We start from the raw sequence: 19,199 nt of genomic DNA on the forward strand, positions 1-19,199 counted from the left end.
CTTGCAAACGAGTATTCCAGTACTAAAACAGTACTCAAGTACTAGGCCTTCCGAGGGAGTACCAGAGTATTCCAGTACTCGCTGCCATCCCTAATACAGACCTAAGTCAAATTATACAAGAGCGTTTTGATGGTCGTCCTTCATTTCTTTATTCTATTTTTAACATTTTGTTCCTATTCTTTTTTTTTTATTTTGACCATTTAAATCTATATATATAAATATGCTGAGAAACTGTCTCCATCATCTATTTAAATGGTGAATACTGCTTTTTGTGCTTTTGAAATATTTTGTGCAATTGGAATCAAAACCAACTTAAAGTAATGAACAATTAATAAAAGACTTCCTTAGACCCAATCCTTTTGCTGTACTCAAAATAGACTAAAAGAAAAACTACTCATGTATAAATATAAAAATATAATCTGACTATCAATTCACATAACATCATCATCATTTATTTGGATTTCCTCTTTTTTAATTGTTCTAAATAGAAGCCTAATGACTGCTGGACTTTATCCTGTAAACAAAAGTTTACAAAATTTTGAACATCACTATCCTGTGTGCTGCGTAATTTATCTGCTGTTTCTTGTCTCATTAATTGTTTTGACATTGCCCTAGCCATATCTGAAAAAAGATAAACAGTTAGAAACTACTCATGTCAGAAATCTATTTAATCCAATTGATATTATAATCATTAAATCATGCTTTACAATAATAATTAATCATTGTTGTTGGGTTAACATCCTTTGGAATTATTTTATGCATACTAAGCTCAAACTTTAAAAAGTAAAGCTTACCATAAGTATTATAACTCAAAATATAAGTGATATATGTGACACTATATAAGAAACTAGCTTTCTATTCAAAAGTTTTAATCAAGTTGTTGATCTTGCAGGATGATTTTAGGAAAATTTAAGAATACATTCATAATAAACAGCTGCGCCATGAGCGCAGGATACGCCGGACCGCAATAATCATAAATAGTTTCTGAGAAAGTTTAAAGCAATAACCATATATAGTTTTTGAGACACGGCGGGAAACCCCCTACCCTGGTTTTTTTTTACAAAAAACTAAATATCACTAAAATAAAATTTTGAATCAACCAAAAAGTATACAGATCTTTAGATTAATATAACAAAGAAGTGTGTAAAGTTTTAATCATTAATCATAAATTATTTTTGAGATACGGCGCGACATGTAAAAAAAACCTCCCCTGTTTAACAAAATACTCAATAACTCAAAAATAAAATTTTGAATCATCACCAAAAAGTATACAGATCTTAAGATCAATATAACAAAGAAGTGTGTAAAGTTGTAAGCAATAATCATAAATTGTTATAGAGATATGGCACAACATGTAAAAAAACCCTCCCCCTTTTTTACAAAATACTCAATCACTCAAAAATGAAATTTTGAATCATCATCAACAAGTATACAGATCTTAAGATTAATAGTTTGTAGCAATAATCATAAATCGATTTTGAGATATGGTGCGACATGTAAAAAAACCTCCCCCTTTTTTACAAAATACTCAATAACTCAAAAATGAAATTTTGAATCATCACCAAAAAGTATACAGATATTAAGATTAATATAACTAAGAAGTGCTTAAAGTTTTAAGCCATAATCAAGAATCGTTTTTGAGATACAGTGCGACATGTGAAAAAAAATTTGTAAGGGTTCCGCGGAACCCAGTGTCTCGCCTACTTTTGCTGTAAATCGCAGGCTCAACAACAATGAGGAAAAAAATCAATAAAAATATTCCTCTTGATAATATCTTATGATTGTAAGAACCTTCTGTCCAAGATTGGTAAATATCTAGGATATTAATGAATCTAATAAATGTTTTGAAAACTTTAACTGCACACTGTATGTAATGTTAACTGGAAGAAAATCTAAGTCCATTTAAAAGTAAAATACAGAAAAAATGGAGTTATCTTTTTACAAAATTTACTTCTGGATACTATCTTATGAACATAAATAAGCTTCTGTCCAAGTTTGGTACAAACCCAGAATAGTTTAAGAAAGTGATTAAAATTTTAAAAACTTTAACCACAGAGTGAATGTAATGTTTCACCGCAGAAAAACTAAGTCCATTTAAAAGTAAAATACGGAAAAAATGAATTTATTTTTTAACAACATTTACTTCTGGATACTATCTTATGATCATAAACAAGCTTCTGTCCAAGTTTGGTACAAACCCAGGATAGTTAAAGAAAGTTATTAAAATTTAAAAAACTTTAACCACAGAGTGAATGTTATTTTTCCCCGCAGAAAAAACTAAGTCCATTTATAAGTAAAATACGGAAAAAATGGAATTTTATTTTTACAAAATTTACTTCTGGATACTATCTTGTGATTATAAACAAGCTTCTGTCCAAGTTTGGTAGAAATTCAGTATAGTTTAAGAAAGTTATTAGTATTTCAAAAACTTTAACCACAGGGTGAATATTTGTGGACGCCGCCGACGACGACGGAATGTAGGATCGCTTAGTCTCGCTTTTTCGACTAAAGTCGAAGGCTCGACAAAAACACACCCCTGTTTTAGTTACAAAGTGCCGTAAATCAAAAAGTTTAAATATTCAATTTTCACCAAAAAGTATACAGATCATTTGACCATCATAAGAAACAACTATATTAAGTTTCATGAAATTTGGATAAGTCGTTCTCAAGTTACGGTGTGACATGTTTACGCCGGACAGACAGACGGACGGACACCGGACATGTGTATACCATAATACGTCCCGTCAAAATTTTGACGGGCGTATAAAAATAGCAGAAACACCATGAGTGTATTTATAAGCTTAACTGTGATCTTTCTTGATTTTTATAAAAGATTAAGTATTTTGTGTCTGGTAGTGGTTTTTTCCCATTTTTTGGTGAAGACAATTGTCAATTGACAATATACATTTTTCAAAATATTGACAACAAACATTTTCCCATTTGAGATTATTACTCATTGCTGTAACTTGAACTTGACCCAAGTGACAAAAAAAATAAAGATTGTATTCCCTTTTTTCACCAAATTTACGTCTGTTTATCGGAAAAAGAACTTGGACCTTTTATCTTTTGACTAAAAAATCAATATTTCTTGTTATTTTCCAACTGGCAATACCATTTTCAAGCTATCTGTTGAGAGTTTGACATGATTAAAAATATTTCATTTTGAGATAAAAAAAAAAAAAATCTCATTAATTTATGTTCATCGATTCACAATTTCAAAATCCGAAAGACTAATTAAAACGTAATTTCTTTGCTAAAACTCGAAAATGAAAACAACATCACATCACTGCCTCAGTTTAGCCTGCTGTTTGTAAAACAAAACTCTTTCTATCTTAAAATGAATCTTCATGTTTATTTTCATATGAGTATTATAAGAAAAATATTTTCAGTTTTCCAACTGGATGAAGAATTACCATAACAAGATAATTTACACATTTCTTTGATATAGCTTGAATCAAAGGCAGTGCAATATGGATTCCTTACTTGGTATTTTAACATATTCTAACATCTTCTTTTGAGCAGCTTCCATTATTTGCTCAGAGGTAACAACTTCATCAACCAAACCTTTCTGCAGAGCTTCTTCTGTTGAGTATAACTTTCCAAGAGCTAATGCTATTTCTGCTTCTCTGTGTCCTACAGTATTACACATGGCATCCTTAAACCTGTCAATAAGTTAAAACTGTATTTATAAACTTCTCTGTGTCCTACAGTATTACACATGGCATCCTTGAACCTGTCAATAAGTTAACACTGTATTTATAAACTTCTCTGTGTCCTACAGTATTACACATGGCATCCTTAAACCTGTCAATTAGATAACACTATTTATAAACTTCTCTGTGTCCTACAGTTTTACACATGGCATCCTTAAACCTGTCAATTAGATAACACTATTTATAAACTTCTGTGTCCTACAGTATTACACATGGCATCCTTAAACCTGTCAATTAGATAACACTATTTATAAACTTCTCTGTGTCCTACAGTATTACACATGGCATCCTTAAACCTGTCAATTAGATAACACTATTTATAAACTTCTCTGTGTCCTACAGTATTACACATGGCATCCTTAAACCTGTCAATTAGATAACACTATTTATAAACTTCTCTGTGTCCTACAGTATTACACATGGCATCCTTAAACCTGTCAATTAGATAACACTATTTATAAACTTCTCTGTGTCCTACAGTTTTACACATGGCATCCTTAAACCTGTCAATTAGATAACACTATTTATAAACTTCTCTGTGTCCTACAGTATTACACATGGCATCCTTAAACCTGTCAATTAGATAACACTATTTATAAACTTCTCTGTGTCCTACAGTATTACACATGTCAACCTTAAACCTGTCAATTAGATAACACTATTTATAAACTTCTCTGTGTCCTACAGTATTACACATGTCAACCTTAAACCTGTCAATTAGATAACACTATTTATAAACTTCTCTGTGTCCTACAGTATTACACATGGCATCCTTAAACCTGTCAATTAGATAACACTATTTATAAACTTCTCTGTGTCCTACAGTATTACACATGGCATCCTTAAACCTGTCAATAGATAACACTATTTATAAACTTCTCTGTGTCCTACAGTATTACACATGGCATCCTTAAACCTGTCAATTAGATAACACTATTTATAAACTTCTTTGTGTCCTACAGTATTACACATGGCATCCTTAAACCTGTCAATTAGATAACACTATTTATAAACTTCTCTGTGTCCTACAGTATTACACATGGCATCCTTAAACCTGTCAATTAGATAACACTATGTATAAACTTCTCTGTGTCCTACAGTATTACACATGGCATCCTTAAACCTAAAATCAATTAGATAACACTATTTATAAACTTCTCTGTGTCCTACAGTATTACACATGGCATCCTTAAACCTGTCAATTAGATAACACTATTTATAAACTTATCTATGTCCTACAGTATTACACATGGCATCCTTAAACCTGTCAATTAGATAACACTATTTATAAACTTCTCTGTGTCCTACAGTATTACACATGGCAACCTTAAACCTGTCAATTAGATAACACTATTTATAAACTTCTCTGTGTCCTACAGTATTACACATGGCATCCTTAAACCTGTCAATTAGATAACACTATTTATAAACTTCTCTGTGTCCTACAGTATTACACATGGCATCCTTAAACCTGTCAATTAGATAACACTATTTATAAACTTCTCTATGTCCTACAGTATTACACATGGCATCCTTAAACCTGTCAATTAGATAACACTATTTATAAACTTCTCTGTGTCCTACAGTATTACACATGGCATCCATAAACCTGTCAATTAGATAACACTATTTATAAACTTCTCTGTGTCCTACAGTATTACACATGTCAACCTTAAACCTAAAATCAATTAGATAACACTATTTATAAACTTCTGTGTCCTACAGTATTACACATGGCATCATTAAACCTAAAATCAATTAGATAACACTATTTATAAACTTCTCTGTGTCCTACAGTATTACACATGGCATCCTTAAACCTAAAATCAATTAGATAACACTATTTATAAACTTCTCTGTGTCCTACAGTATTACACATGTCAACCTTAAACCTAAAATCAATTAGATAACACTATTTATAAACTTCTCTGTGTCCTACAGTATTACACATGGCATCCTTAAACCTGTCAATTAGATAACACTATTTATAAACTTCTCTATGTCCTACAGTATTACACATGGCATCCTTAAACCTGTCAATTAGATAACACTATTTATAAACTTCTCTGTGTCCTACAGTATTACACATGGCATCCTTAAACCTGTCAATTAGATAACACTATGTATAAACTTCTCTGTGTCCTACAGTATTACACATGGCATCCTTAAACCTGTCAATTAGATAACACTATTTATAAACTTCTCTGTGTCCTACAGTATTACACATGGCATCCTTAAACCTGTCAATTAGATAACACTATTTATAAACTTCTCTGTGTCCTACAGTATTACACATGGCATCCTTAAACCTGTCAATTAGATAACACTATTTATAAACTTCTCTGTGTCCTACAGTATTACACATGGCATCCTTAAACCTGTCAATTAGATAACACTATTTATAAACTTCTCTGTGTCCTACAGTTTTACACATGGCATCCTTAAACCTGTCAATTAGATAACACTATTTATAAACTTCTCTGTGTCCTACAGTATTACACATGGCATCCTTAAACCTGTCAATTAGATAACACTATTTATAAACTTCTCTGTGTCCTACAGTATTACACATGTCAACCTTAAACCTGTCAATTAGATAACACTATTTATAAACTTCTCTGTGTCCTACAGTATTACACATGTCAACCTTAAACCTGTCAATTAGATAACACTATTTATAAACTTCTCTGTGTCCTACAGTATTACACATGGCATCCTTAAACCTGTCAATTAGATAACACTATTTATAAACTTCTCTGTGTCCTACAGTATTACACATGGCATCCTTAAACCTGTCAATAGATAACACTATTTATAAACTTCTCTGTGTCCTACAGTATTACACATGGCATCCTTAAACCTGTCAATTAGATAACACTATTTATAAACTTCTTTGTGTCCTACAGTATTACACATGGCATCCTTAAACCTGTCAATTAGATAACACTATTTATAAACTTCTCTGTGTCCTACAGTATTACACATGGCATCCTTAAACCTGTCAATTAGATAACACTATGTATAAACTTCTCTGTGTCCTACAGTATTACACATGGCATCCTTAAACCTAAAATCAATTAGATAACACTATTTATAAACTTCTCTGTGTCCTACAGTATTACACATGGCATCCTTAAACCTGTCAATTAGATAACACTATTTATAAACTTCTCTATGTCCTACAGTATTACACATGGCATCCTTAAACCTGTCAATTAGATAACACTATTTATAAACTTCTCTGTGTCCTACAGTATTACACATGGCAACCTTAAACCTGTCAATTAGATAACACTATTTATAAACTTCTCTGTGTCCTACAGTATTACACATGGCATCCTTAAACCTGTCAATTAGATAACACTATTTATAAACTTCTCTGTGTCCTACAGTATTACACATGGCATCCTTAAACCTGTCAATTAGATAACACTATTTATAAACTTCTCTATGTCCTACAGTATTACACATGGCATCCTTAAACCTGTCAATTAGATAACACTATTTATAAACTTCTCTGTGTCCTACAGTATTACACATGGCATCCATAAACCTGTCAATTAGATAACACTATTTATAAACTTCTCTGTGTCCTACAGTATTACACATGTCAACCTTAAACCTAAAATCAATTAGATAACACTATTTATAAACTTCTGTGTCCTACAGTATTACACATGGCATCATTAAACCTAAAATCAATTAGATAACACTATTTATAAACTTCTCTGTGTCCTACAGTATTACACATGGCATCCTTAAACCTAAAATCAATTAGATAACACTATTTATAAACTTCTCTGTGTCCTACAGTATTACACATGTCAACCTTAAACCTAAAATCAATTAGATAACACTATTTATAAACTTCTCTGTGTCCTACAGTATTACACATGGCATCCTTAAACCTGTCAATTAGATAACACTATTTATAAACTTCTCTATGTCCTACAGTATTACACATGGCATCCTTAAACCTGTCAATTAGATAACACTATTTATAAACTTCTCTGTGTCCTACAGTATTACACATGGCATCCTTAAACCTGTCAATTAGATAACACTATGTATAAACTTCTCTGTGTCCTACAGTATTACACATGGCATCCTTAAACCTAAAATCAATTAGATAACACTATTTATAAACTTCTCTGTGTCCTACAGTATTACACATGGCATCCTTAAACCTGTCAATTAGATAACACTATTTATAAACTTATCTATGTCCTACAGTATTACACATGGCATCCTTAAACCTGTCAATTAGATAACACTATTTATAAACTTCTCTGTGTCCTACAGTATTACACATGGCAACCTTAAACCTGTCAATTAGATAACACTATTTATAAACTTCTCTGTGTCCTACAGTATTACACATGGCATCCTTAAACCTGTCAATTAGATAACACTATTTATAAACTTCTCTGTGTCCTACAGTATTACACATGGCATCCTTAAACCTGTCAATTAGATAACACTATTTATAAACTTCTCTATGTCCTACAGTATTACACATGGCATCCTTAAACCTGTCAATTAGATAACACTATGTATAAACTTCTCTGTGTCCTACAGTATTACACATGGCATCCTTAAACCTAAAATCAATTAGATAACACTATTTATAAACTTCTCTGTGTCCTACAGTATTACACATGGCATCCTTAAACCTGTCAATTAGATAACACTATTTATAAACTTATCTATGTCCTACAGTATTACACATGGCATCCTTAAACCTGTCAATTAGATAACACTATTTATAAACTTCTCTGTGTCCTACAGTATTACACATGGCAACCTTAAACCTGTCAATTAGATAACACTATTTATAAACTTCTCTGTGTCCTACAGTATTACACATGGCATCCTTAAACCTGTCAATTAGATAACACTATTTATAAACTTCTCTGTGTCCTACAGTATTACACATGGCATCCTTAAACCTGTCAATTAGATAACACTATTTATAAACTTCTCTATGTCCTACAGTATTACACATGGCATCCTTAAACCTGTCAATTAGATAACACTATTTATAAACTTCTCTGTGTCCTACAGTATTACACATGGCATCCATAAACCTGTCAATTAGATAACACTATTTATAAACTTCTCTGTGTCCTACAGTATTACACATGTCAACCTTAAACCTAAAATCAATTAGATAACACTATTTATAAACTTCTGTGTCCTACAGTATTACACATGGCATCCTTAAACCTAAAATCAATTAGATAACACTATTTATAAACTTCTCTGTGTCCTACAGTATTACACATGGCATCCTTAAACCTAAAATCAATTAGATAACACTATTTATAAACTTCTCTGTGTCCTACAGTATTACACATGTCAACCTTAAACCTAAAATCAATTAGATAACACTATTTATAAACTTCTCTGTGTCCTACAGTATTACACATGGCATCCTTAAACCTGTCAATTAGATAACACTATTTATAAACTTCTCTATGTCCTACAGTATTACACATGGCATCCTTAAACCTGTCAATTAGATAACACTATTTATAAACTTCTCTGTGTCCTACAGTATTACACATGGCATCCTTAAACCTGTCAATTAGATAACACTATTTATAAACTTCTCTGTGTCCTACAGTATTACACATGTCAACCTTAAACCTAAAATCAATTAGATAACACTATTTATAAACTTCTGTGTCCTACAGTATTTCAGATGGCACCCTTAAACCTAAAATCAATTAGATAACACTATTTATAAACTTCTCTGTGTCCTACAGTATTACACATGGCATCCTTAAACCTAAAATCAATTAGATAACACTATTTTTAAACTTCTCTGTGTCCTACAGTATTACACATGTCAACCTTAAACCTAAAATCAATTAGATAACACTATTTATGAACTTCTCTGTGTCCTACAGTATTACACATGGCATCCTTAAACCTGTCAATTAGATAACACTATTTATAAACTTCTCTGTGTCCTACAGTATTACACATGGCATCCTTAAACCTGTCAATTAGATAACACTATTTATAAACTTCTCTGTGTCCTACAGTATTACACATGTCAACCTTAAACCTAAAATCAATTAGATAACACTATTTATAAACTTCTGTGTCCTACAGTATTTCACATGGCACCCTTAAACCTAAAATCAATTAGATAACACTATTTATAAACTTCTCTGTGTCCTACAGTATTACACATGGCATCCTTAAACCTAAAATCAATTAGATAACACTATTTATAAACTTCTTTGTGTCCTACAGTATTACACATGGCATCCTTAAACCTGTCAATTAGATAACACTATTTATAAACTTCTCTGTGTCCTACAGTATTACACATGGCATCCTTAAACCTGTCAATTAGATAACACTATGTATAAACTTCTCTGTGTCCTACAGTATTACACATGGCATCCTTAAACCTAAAATCAATTAGATAACACTATTTATAAACTTCTCTGTGTCCTACAGTATTACACATGGCATCCTTAAACCTGTCAATTAGATAACACTATTTATAAACTTATCTATGTCCTACAGTATTACACATGGCATCCTTAAACCTGTCAATTAGATAACACTATTTATAAACTTCTCTGTGTCCTACAGTATTACACATGGCAACCTTAAACCTGTCAATTAGATAACACTATTTATAAACTTCTCTGTGTCCTACAGTATTACACATGGCATCCTTAAACCTGTCAATTAGATAACACTATTTATAAACTTCTCTGTGTCCTACAGTATTACACATGGCATCCTTAAACCTGTCAATTAGATAACACTATTTATAAACTTCTCTATGTCCTACAGTATTACACATGGCATCCTTAAACCTGTCAATTAGATAACACTATTTATAAACTTCTCTGTGTCCTACAGTATTACACATGGCATCCATAAACCTGTCAATTAGATAACACTATTTATAAACTTCTCTGTGTCCTACAGTATTACACATGTCAACCTTAAACCTAAAATCAATTAGATAACACTATTTATAAACTTCTGTGTCCTACAGTATTACACATGGCATCCTTAAACCTAAAATCAATTAGATAACACTATTTATAAACTTCTCTGTGTCCTACAGTATTACACATGGCATCCTTAAACCTAAAATCAATTAGATAACACTATTTATAAACTTCTCTGTGTCCTACAGTATTACACATGTCAACCTTAAACCTAAAATCAATTAGATAACACTATTTATAATCTTCTCTGTGTCCTACAGTATTACACATGGCATCCTTAAACCTGTCAATTAGATAACACTATTTATAAACTTCTCTATGTCCTACAGTATTACACATGGCATCCTTAAACCTGTCAATTAGATAACACTATTTATAAACTTCTCTGTGTCCTACAGTATTACACATGGCATCCTTAAACCTGTCAATTAGATAACACTATTTATAAACTTCTCTGTGTCCTACAGTATTACACATGTCAACCTTAAACCTAAAATCAATTAGATAACACTATTTATAAACTTCTGTGTCCTACAGTATTTCAGATGGCACCCTTAAACCTAAAATCAATTAGATAACACTATTTATAAACTTCTCTGTGTCCTACAGTATTACACATGGCATCCTTAAACCTAAAATCAATTAGATAACACTATTTTTAAACTTCTCTGTGTCCTACAGTATTACACATGTCAACCTTAAACCTAAAATCAATTAGATAACACTATTTATGAACTTCTCTGTGTCCTACAGTATTACACATGGCATCCTTAAACCTGTCAATTAGATAACACTATTTATAAACTTCTCTGTGTCCTACAGTATTACACATGGCATCCTTAAACCTGTCAATTAGATAACACTATTTATAAACTTCTCTGTGTCCTACAGTATTACACATGTCAACCTTAAACCTAAAATCAATTAGATAACACTATTTATAAACTTCTGTGTCCTACAGTATTTCACATGGCACCCTTAAACCTAAAATCAATTAGATAACACTATTTATAAACTTCTCTGTGTCCTACAGTATTACACATGGCATCCTTAAACCTAAAATCAATTAGATAACACTATTTTTAAACTTCTCTGTGTCCTACAGTATTACACATGTCAACCTTAAACCTAAAATCAATTAGATAACACTATTTATAAACTTCTCTGTGTCCTACAGTATTACACATGGCATCCTTAAACCTGTCAAAATTTAGATCTTTAGTCAGTAATATGAAGTTTTTACTGTGCATTCTTTACCAAAAATCTACCAGCAAAAATCAGAATCAAATTTTATCAATGAAATGCATAGTTCAAAAACCCCGCTAACCACCTAAACATGTACAATAATCAGAATTTCAGGGAATTTCATTTTGAAAAAAGGGATAAGGCCTGAAAATATTAGTATTTAAAACCATGGTTTCGATGCCTTTCAATTAAAGAAGGTTACCCTCACATTACTCATATGCTTCAATGACCTTGTAATTCTTAAAGCGAAAATTCGTGATTTTTCACTTATCATCTTATTATGTTCATAATACCATAAAAACATATTCACCAAGTTTAATTTTGATATGAAAACTAATAAAGAAGAAAATTTAGAATAACGAATTTTATTTCTTTAAACTTCCTGACGTATGTGAGGTAGTTTAAGTCTTTTTGCATGCAAGGAGTGAAATTAATCTCATTTTAGTCTTGTTCCTTAACCATCTTATAACGCGATTTAAAGCGCATCGACGACTTTTTGTGTAGCTATTCACCTACTAAAAACAAGTGACAGCCATGCAACTTTTTAAATTAGATTGTAGGATTTATTTTTGGATTTTTTATACGAATTTTAGTAATAAAAGTAAATCATAGAATATAACATTTTTATGATTTCTTTTTCTACACCTTAAAACAAACATACGTATTATACTTAAGCTATTTGACTAACGATTTAAAAAAAAAACCAGAACAGCCTTCAACATAGAGCCTTGGCTCACACCCGACAACAAGCTATAAAGGGTCCCAAAATTACTAGTGTAAAACCATTCAAAAGGAAAACCAACAGTCTAATCTATATAAAAAACGAAAACGAGAAGTCTGTTTTAACTGGCAAGAACCCATAAGTAGACAAGCAGTTTATTCTTTAAATTTCTGTTATTGAATATCAAGAAAGAAAATAAATCCCGAAATTGATTTTAAACTTTGATATACAATAGATTTCCTGGAAAATATTCACATCCCTTGGGGATAATTCGTGTACGTCGAAACAATTGTGATTTTACTATGTCCATAACTTGGATGAAGCAAAGCAAGTTATATATCGACCTGTATTTAAATCAAATGGTTCTCTTCTTCTTCTTCTTCTTCTTCTTTTGGTATACAATAGTCTATAGACATTCGATGATTACAAACTGTTGGCATACATGGACTAGTATTTTTACAAAAGTTTTACCCCAATTTACACAAAATGTATGTTTTTTTCTTGTGGTCAATGTATACATTTTAAATTGCGCTATAGTTCCGTAATCGAAATGCGCATCTGGTGCAAGAAAATTGGTACCGTTAATTTTATTACTACCACTGGGTCGATGCCTCTGCTGGTGGACTATTAGTCCCCGAGGGTATCACCAGCCCAGTAGCCAGTACTTTGGTACTGGCATGAAATACGGATTTTTTGTGTTATTTAAATTTGCTGTTACAAAGTATTATAAATTATTATAAATTAAGGAATGTATCTCCCTCGTGCAAAGCTCTGATTCCTTTCACGTATTTGGCTATACTTTTTGGACCTTTTGGATTATAGCTCTTCATCTTTTATATAAGCTTTGGATTTCAAATATTTTGGCCACGAGCATCACTGAAGAGACATGTATTGTCGAAATGCGCATCTGGTGCAAGAAAATTGGTACCGTTAATTTTATTCCGTAACTTTCTATCCAGGCGTATAAACGAATGGTCGACAAGTGTGTACATTTTTTCAAATCAATATTTCTGGTATGTTCCAATCTGTCTTTCACTATTGACAACAAGTTTATTCTCACATTTTCCTAAATTTACCCTTAGAAAAAATATGTAAATAAATTTTTATTTTATTGAACTTTTTATTTAGATTTTTATAAATATATATCAGAAATGTAATTTATAAACAAGCGTATGAGTTTAGTAATGACTAGTATATCACATTCGGACACGCAAGACAGATATGTATATTATAAACCTGATAAGTCACAATGGAATGTTACAAAGTATCAGCCATGTACACTCCTCAATACCCTCAGAAGTGAAACGATGCATGAACTTGCAAGTCCGACAGGAAATTGCTTCAATACCTGGACGTTTCACCTCACAATGCCTTTTGTAGTAATACCTTTAGCCATGCTGAGGATCAGATGAGGGAAGGTCCAAATTTATATTAATTAAGTTTATCACATAAAAGAATTATGAACAAATTAGATTTTTCACAGAACACTTATTTATAATTTGAACTTTAAATTTTTAACTAATTCCAATATAAACAGTTTAAAAATGACAGACCACAGTTATTTATAATAACATTTTCCGTACCAAGATAGTTAGTCAGAAAAAAGATATCGACACACAATTATGACTAAATCAGGTTACTATAGTTTTTGTCCTTTGTGGTTTATAGACATATCGTGGTTTCTAAACAGAGAAGATGAAAAAATGGTGGCACTCAGGGAATTGATACTCTAAATTTAAAATCGAAAGTGATCTCTTATCCAGCAGAATAAAATTTTAACATCTATGAATTTGAGCATTTTTATACAGAATGGACATAATATCAATTTTTTATTTCTTTGCGAAGTTTCCCTTTAATTCAAAGTTTATGACTTCTATAATTTTCCTACATTACTTGTACTTGTTTGTATGTATATTGTGTCTGTCAGTTAATGTAGGAATTTCAAAACAAGAAGTCAGTCTTTTGAAAATAAAAATAAATCTTATTCAAATTAAAGAGCCAATTTTTGGGAGGGGGACAAGGTAAGTATCAACTTTATGTAAGATCCTGACTATTGAAAAACCAATAAAAGATTAAAAAAAATTATCAACTTTATAGTGATATATGCTAAATAACAAGAATGTGTCCACAGTACAGGGATGCCCAACTCTCACTATCATTTTCAGTGTTGGACACAGCCAGTCGCCTGGTCGCCAAATGCGACCAGAACCTTAATTGGGCGATTAGAAGTTGTCAAAAGATGGATAGTAACTGGCCCAAAAATAAATCATTGGGCGAGTGTATTATCATTCTCAAAATCGTAGTTTACTCCTATAATAAACCACCCCAACTTCGGAACACCTGTTTTCGGAAATCCTCTGGTCACATCTTTGGTGCAAGTGCATTAAAATATCAATATGGCGTCGTAAAAATGTGCTTCAAAAATAGTTTAACTGACAATGATGGTCGCTAAACAATTGGTGTTTTATATAGGCTAGCGACAGTCATTGACAGTAAAACCTCGTCTAACCCACTTAACCAAACAAGGCCAAAGGGAATTATGAAAAGAACTCCGGTATACACGGATACATCCAAGAAGCCGTCAAAATATTTTTCATACGAGTGTGGATAGTTAAACCCCCAAGGACAGAAAAAAGTGCATGTGGCAGTGACATAGGAAAATAACTCGTTTATAAATTTATTTTTATTTTGTTTTGCGTTGACACTTTGGACACACCTGTTGAAATGACTGACCGAATATCATATCGCGGAAATTCCCCGTGCTATTTTTAGATCAATTTGCAGAAACTTTTTTAATTTTAAACGCAACGGCAATATTCTCAGGCAATATTTCATCAGTGATGACACGAAATCACTATGCAACCGAAATGGCAATGGTACTCTTTCATGGAATGAGACTTGAAGTCACTTCTTCCTTTCCAAAATCCTTGATTAGGCACTGACTACGGGAATGATTTTTTTAGGGTTATGTATCAGGAAGGTTTGAGGAATTGAGAACATCTACCGTATTTATATTGCTTTTTTTGTCATTTTTTATGGCTCAACACGTAAAAAAATTTGAGTAAAATAATTGGGCTACCAATACGCATTTTGGGCCTGTGAAGTAATTTTTACACTCGCCCCAAAAAATTTTTTCGGGCCAGCCGAAAGTGGGATAAAAATGTAATTTGGCATTAAAATTAGAAAGATTATATATGATAAGGAACATGTGTAATAAGTTTCAAGTTGATTGGAATACCTTGACCAAAAACTTTAACCTGAAACTTGCACTTTCATTTTCTATTTTCAGTGAACTGAAAATTCGGTAGGTTGGGCTAAAAATACTTTTATGACTTTGTGTACTTACCAAAATGGAGCCACTATACCCTGAAATGTAAAAAAAATATGTTCAAAAACATGTTAAACATAAAAGTTTTCAATATAATTTTTCTATTTCATTTAAAATTAAGCCTTTATTTATCTTTAAATAATTACAATTTGGGTAGCACATCAGAAGGTTATCCTAAATATCAATCAGCAATTTGAATTTATATTCACAAAAATTCCAGTCTATTTTTTTGCATTGTACTTGTAAACTGTACACATGTTTGTTTTATTCTTGAAAGTATTACTTTTGTATCTGGCAAGTTGACACCTCCTTGTCTTTCCCAATTACTTATGAACACATAGGAAGAAATTCATTAATGGGGAGTTTTTTTTTGTTTTCTCTAAATTTAAATTTTGGAAAAGTTTGCAGAGCCATACAAGCCATTGAAGAATGGCTGTTAAACTGACTTGCAGGATCAAAGCAAGTTGATTTAAACAAAAACAAACAAATGATACCGGTAAGTACTTCAATTATAGCTGTAACAATTTAATCATAAACATACAGATATCTTACCAATAAAGTCTCATTTAGGCCAATGGTGTAATTAGGAGCCATTATTCTGTAATCACATGATATAGATATCAAGCATCCACCTGCTGGACTGTGTCCCTAAAAAAAGATAACATTTCATATATAACACTCACTATAAAATTAGTATATCAAACATCCATTTAACTATTCATCCTTGCATCTATTTTTGAAAGATTTTTTGTAAATGTTCTTTGTCTTGTAACCAAATACAAAAGTTTGATTTTGATTTCATTCACATATAAAAATGCACCCAACAACAAATGGAAGTGTTAAGGACCTAGACTCGCTATACAGCCCTTGCACAGTCATTTTTTTAAGTCTTAGATTTGACTTTTGAATTTATAAAAGGACCAAAAGTAATTTGGGTAACGCAAATTTGGAACAAAAAAATCCAAACTGGCTGGAATAACTCTATTTTATGATGTTTTTTTTAATTCGTCTTGAAGAGCCACTGTACAGCCAGTTACAACCTGACTCCATTTCTGAGTCACTGACCTGGATATCTTTTGCAGTGAAGTCGGTCTATTTAATTTTGTTTTGTTAATTCGTCTTGAAAAGCTTCTGTACAGCCGGTTACAACCTGACTCAATTTCTGAGTCACTGACCCAGATATCTCTTGCATTGTAGTTGGTTTATTTAATGATGTTTTGTTAAGTTGTCTTGAAGAGCCGCTGTACTCTCGGTTACGGCCTGACTCTATTTCTGAGTCACTAACCCAGATAACTCTTGCAGTGTATTTTAATTATTTTATTTATTTTACTTTACAATACACCCATAAGCTCTCGAGATCAAATTATTTATTACTGCATTATGATTTTAAAGTAAGCATTTATTTCTGTTCATTTCACTGGGTTCCTGTTTTATTTACCCTTTACCCAATTTATCCTTTTATTTACATTCCTTAACACACTATGACTTACATTTATGGCTGCAATTGTTGCCAGTGGTGTCATGTAAAGCTGTAACCACATGTCTTGTAATGCCCTCCAGAAACTATTTAGTCTTTCCTCATTAGGTTGGTACATCTCCAATATATCAATGCCAGCAGAAAAGATTTTTGGTACATCCTGCAGACAAAGATGACAACTTTATGATATTCACATCTCAATATTTTGCATTCTTCTATAGTGATTTTTAACCGGATTTTTGTGACAAAAATGTCGGTTATTAAATTGGGAATGCTCGGCGGGCGGCAGGGCGGGCGGCACTCAAATGTTGTCCGTGCATTAACTCAGGAACCGTTCAACCAAAGCTTTTAAAATTTTATTATGTTGTTAGTGACAACTAAATGAAGGTCAAGTTCAATAATGGCCATTCTGACTTTTACCGTTCAGGAGTTATGGTTCTTGAAAGATTGAAAAATGGCGTTTCCAGTCGTGTACATGCATTTTCTCATGAACCATTCAACCAAAGCTTCCCAAATTTTAATATGTTGTTACTGGTGTCAAAATGGAGGTCAAGTTCAATAATGACGATTTTGACTTTTACCGTTCAGGAGTTATGGTTCTTGAAAGATTGAAAAATGGCGTTTCCAGTCGTGTCCGTGCATTTACGCATGAACTGTTCTACCAAAGCTTCCCAAATTTTAATATGTTGTTACTGGTGACAAAATAGAGGTCAAGTTCAATAATGACGATTTTGACTTTTACCGTTCAGGAGTTATGGTTCTTGAAAGATTGAAAAATGGTGTTTCCAGTCGTGTCCATGCATTTTCTCATGAACCATTCAACCAAAGCTTTTCAAATTTTAATATGTTGTTACTGATGACAAAATAAATGTCAAGTTCAATAATGACGATTTTGACTTTTACCGTTCAGGAGTTATGGTTCTTGAAAGATCGTAAAATGGTGTTTCCATTCACGTTGTTGCATTTACTCACAAACCATTCAATCTAAGCTTTTCAAATTTTTATATGTTGATACTGATGACAAAATAGAGGTCAAATTTGATATTGACAATTTTCACTTTCACCAATCATCAGTAATGGTTCTTGTGATATTGCCAGGACACAAATAAATGCTAATAAATCCTGTTTGCTGTCGTTGTGACAGCCTCTTGTACCTCTTTAAACTATGGATACTTTCATTACTTGCACACCAAAATGAAATTAAGATTACAAGTGTTAAGGATATTGTTTACAAATCAAAATGTTTTAGTGTACAAAAATAATACCTTAGGTTTTTGCACTGTCAACTATTACACTATAAATCATAGTCATACACATAATCTTTTAGTTTATTTTTGATAATCAAACTTGTTTTCAAAATCTAAAGATATACATTTTGCTAAGAAAAAAAAAGATGCTCCACAGGGTGCAGCTTTATACTACCACAGAGGTTGAAACCCTTAACAGTTGGGGCAAGTATGGACACAACATTCAAGCTTGATACAGCCCTGAATTTGGATTGTGATTAAATAGTTGACACAGCATAGGTTTCTGTATGGTCTAATGAACTTTATTTTTTTTTTGCTTTTGAGCAATACATAATGCTGTTGAATATTAATCCCCTAAAAAAAAATATTTGAAAGAAATTTTCTTTTCAGTTTCTGAAATCTGAAATAAGAAAAATTGACCTCCCCCTTATTCCAAAAATAATCTCAATTCAAATTTCTAATGGACTTTGCACAATAACTACTCA

The 19,199-nt window shown here is 31.9% G+C and overlaps 1 protein-coding gene across 1 annotated transcript in view; it reads right to left on the reverse strand.

Moving 5' to 3' along the window:
- Positions 1-399: 399 nt before the first annotated feature.
- Positions 400-19,199, reverse strand: part of LOC134725834 (enoyl-CoA delta isomerase 1, mitochondrial-like) — a 40,503-nt gene continuing 21,703 nt past the window's right edge. The window contains exons 4-8 of the mRNA XM_063590050.1: positions 17,481-17,627; positions 16,543-16,638; positions 16,009-16,028; positions 3,484-3,662; positions 400-621 (exon numbers count right to left, since the gene is read on the reverse strand). Coding sequence (XP_063446120.1) covers positions 452-621; positions 3,484-3,662; positions 16,009-16,028; positions 16,543-16,638; positions 17,481-17,627 — 612 coding nt within the window. The 3' untranslated portion in view covers positions 400-451. The remainder of the gene's footprint in view (positions 622-3,483; positions 3,663-16,008; positions 16,029-16,542; positions 16,639-17,480; positions 17,628-19,199) is intronic.

This window comes from Mytilus trossulus, chromosome 7 (assembly GCF_036588685.1).
Source record: "Mytilus trossulus isolate FHL-02 chromosome 7, PNRI_Mtr1.1.1.hap1, whole genome shotgun sequence".
Classification (NCBI taxonomy): Eukaryota; Metazoa; Mollusca; class Bivalvia; order Mytilida; family Mytilidae; genus Mytilus; species Mytilus trossulus.